The 2,870-nt window shown below is 46.1% G+C and overlaps 1 protein-coding gene across 1 annotated transcript; it reads left to right on the top strand.

The window, feature by feature from the left end:
* The first annotated feature begins 232 nt into the window (after window positions 1-232).
* On the top strand, window positions 233-1,572 carry LOC138892681 (uncharacterized). The gene is made up of 2 exons (XM_070176417.1): window positions 233-760; window positions 835-1,572. Exons 1-2 carry the CDS (start codon window positions 233-235, stop codon window positions 1,570-1,572), a joined length of 1,266 nt encoding a protein of 421 aa, XP_070032518.1.
* The last annotated feature ends 1,298 nt before the right edge of the window (window positions 1,573-2,870 follow it).

Here is a 2,870-nt window from a genome sequence, read left to right as displayed (position 1 = left end):
TTGGAGCATGACAAACTTGTCATCAGAGCCTAAGGTTTTAAAGTGTCCTAGGATGTCTCGGAGCCGTGTCTAGTAGAGCCCTTCTTATCGGTGTGTTGTCGACCATATCTATAATTAGGGGGCTACTTGGACATTTAAGAATGATACCTTTCATTATTGTTCTATATCGTGCGATAAATCGGAATGTGAGGTTGTTTTCCCCTAATTCGTGCATTGTTCTAACTTTCAGTAAATGGCACCTAAGAAGAGACTGAGAATTGGCCAAGAAGCCAATACCACCCCAGGATTGGTTGTTGATCCCTTACTTAATAATGCGGGTGAGGATAATCCCCCTACTACCACACTGCCTGATTCGTTTACTATTGAACAGACTACCCCAGTTCCTACACCCACGAAGGGTGCCACAATCCCTCGCGCTGATATACCTGCTCCACCAATAGCCCCAGCTCCCAGTCCCGGTATTTCTGATAGAGATCTTAGGGGAGCTATTCAGATGTTGACTCAGTTAGTAGCTTCCCAAGCTCAGAGGTCAAATGTTGCACCCACCTCATTTAGCTTGCAAGGTGATTCTTTCGGTTCCAGGGTAAACAGGTTCCTTCAGTTAGACCCTCTAGTGTTCATAGGTACTGATCCCGGGGCAGACCCTCAGGATTTCATTGATGAGATGCATAAGACTCTCCGAGTTATGCGTGCTACTGAGATGGAGGGAGTAGAATTGGCCTCCTATCGTTTGAATGGGGTGGCATATTCCTGGTTTGAGGTGTGGGAGGATTCCCGTGAGGAGGGGAGCCCTCCGGCGAGATGGAGTGAGTTCGTGGATGCCTTCATGACCAGTTCTTACTTGCCGAGATTAAGGCAGCTCGTGCTGTGGAGTTTGAGACGCTTAAACAGGGTATTAAGAATGTGTGGGAGTATCACGTGGAGTTCGTGCGCCTGTCAAAGTATGTTGTTCATATGATGCCGACAATGGAGGCTAGGGTGCGTCGATTTGTGCAGGGCCTTAGCCCTTTGGTTATTAATGAGGCAGCCACAACTTCTCTAAATTCTGACATGAACTATGGAAGGATGGTGGTATTTGCCAAAGCTACGGAGGCTCAAAAGTTAAAGCTCAGGATGGAACATGAAAGTAGTAGTAGGGCCAGATCAGCGGGCAACCTTGGGAATTCATTCGGAGGTGGGAGATTAGCTTTTAGGGGAGGATCATCAGGGCCGTCCCAGTCTTATGCTCAATCTTCAGCTAGTGCCCCACCATCAGGGCACGGTCAGGGTAGTAGGGGGTCCCACCATCATGGACGATTAGGAGGGCAATTCCAGCAGCAATATAAGGTCCCATGCCCTAAGTGTGGGAGGAGACATTCGGGAGTCTGCTACCTGGGCATGCTAGTATGTTATGGATGCGAAATGAGAGGCCATATTCAGAGGGAGTGTCGTGTATCCCGTCAGGGTGCAGGCAGGGGCACAGCTCAGTCATCCAGTCCTACAGCTACTATATCTTCAGCACCCCCTCCAGCTCGAGGCTCTCTAGCACCCACAGGATGTGGTACAGCTAGGGGTGGTGCACAGAGTTCATGAGGACCTAGCCGATTCTATGCTATGAGTGGTCGACAGAGTGCAGAGGCTTCCCCAGATGTTGTCACATGTATATTGACTATTCAATCTAATGATGTGTATGACCTTATTGATCCTGGATCTTCTTTGTCCTATGTTACTCGTTATGTTGCTACGAGCTTCGGGATAGAACTGGAACAGCTTCATGAGCCGTTCTCTGTATCTACTCCGGTTGGCAAGTCTATTATGGCCGCACGGGTTTATAGGGATTGTGTTGTCATTATGCGTGGTCGGGATACCATTGCCGATCTTATTGAACTAGGGATGATTGATTTTGACATAATAATGGGAATGGATTGGCTTTATTCATGTTTTGCCAAACTCGATTGCCGAGCCAGAATCATGAGTCTTGAGTTTCCTAATGAGCCAGAGGTTGAGTGGGAGGGGAATAATGTTATGCCAAAAGGTAGGTTTATTTCTTACCTTAAGGCCACAAAGATGATTAGGAAGGGGTGTATTTATCATTTGATCCGAGATACGGACACCACTGCTGAGGTGCCTACACTTGAATCTGTACCAATTGTGAATGAATTCCCCGATGTATTTCCCGATGAGCTCCCTGGAATTCCTCTAGACAGGGAGATTGATTTTGGGATTGATGTGATACCTGGCACGCAGCCTATATCCATTCCACCATATAGAATGGCGCCGACAAAATTAAAAGAGCTAAAGGAACAGCTAAGGGATTTGCTAGAGAGAGGTTTCATCCGATGGAGTGTGTCACCTTGGGGCGCACCGGTTCTCTTTCTCCAAAAGAAAGATGGATCGCTGTGGATGTGTATTGATTACCGGCAACTCAACAAAGTCATAATCAAAAACAAATACCCATTGCCTAGAATAGATGATTTGTTTGATTAATTACAAGGTGCTAAGTTCTTCTCCAAAATTGATTTGCGGTCCGGGTACCATCAATTGAAAGTAAGGGAGCAGGATATTCCAAAAACAGCTTTTAGAATCCTGTATGGGCACTTTGAATTTTTGGTAATGTCTTTTGGGCTAACAAATGGCCCGACAGCTTTCATGGATCTTATGAATCTAGTCTTCAAGCAGTTTATTGACTCATTTGTGATAGTATTCATTGACGACATCCTGGTATGTTCACAAAGTCGAGAGGATCACGTCGACCACCTCAGGGCAGTTCTGCAAACTCTTCATCAACACCAATTGTATGCAAAGTTCTCGAAATGTGAATTTTGCCTTGAATCTGTTACATTCCTAGGTCATGTCGTCTCCGGAGAAGGAATTAAGGTTTATCCTTAAAA

This window comes from Nicotiana tomentosiformis, chromosome 5 (genome assembly GCF_000390325.3).
Source record: "Nicotiana tomentosiformis chromosome 5, ASM39032v3, whole genome shotgun sequence".
NCBI lineage: Eukaryota > Viridiplantae > Streptophyta > Magnoliopsida > Solanales > Solanaceae > Nicotiana > Nicotiana tomentosiformis.
The sequence above is the reverse complement of the archived record's forward strand: the minus strand, read 5'-3'. Positions and strand labels throughout refer to the sequence as shown.

Bases quoted from the DNA above. Each gene is read 5' to 3' on its own strand.
- LOC138892681 (XM_070176417.1), top strand. From the start codon at position 233: ATGGCACCTAAGAAGAGACTGAGAATTGGCCAAGAAGCCAATACCACC. The intron at 761-834 runs GTGTGGGAGGAT...CTTCATGACCAG, and splicing joins TGGCATATTCCTGGTTTGAG to TTCTTACTTGCCGAGATTAA.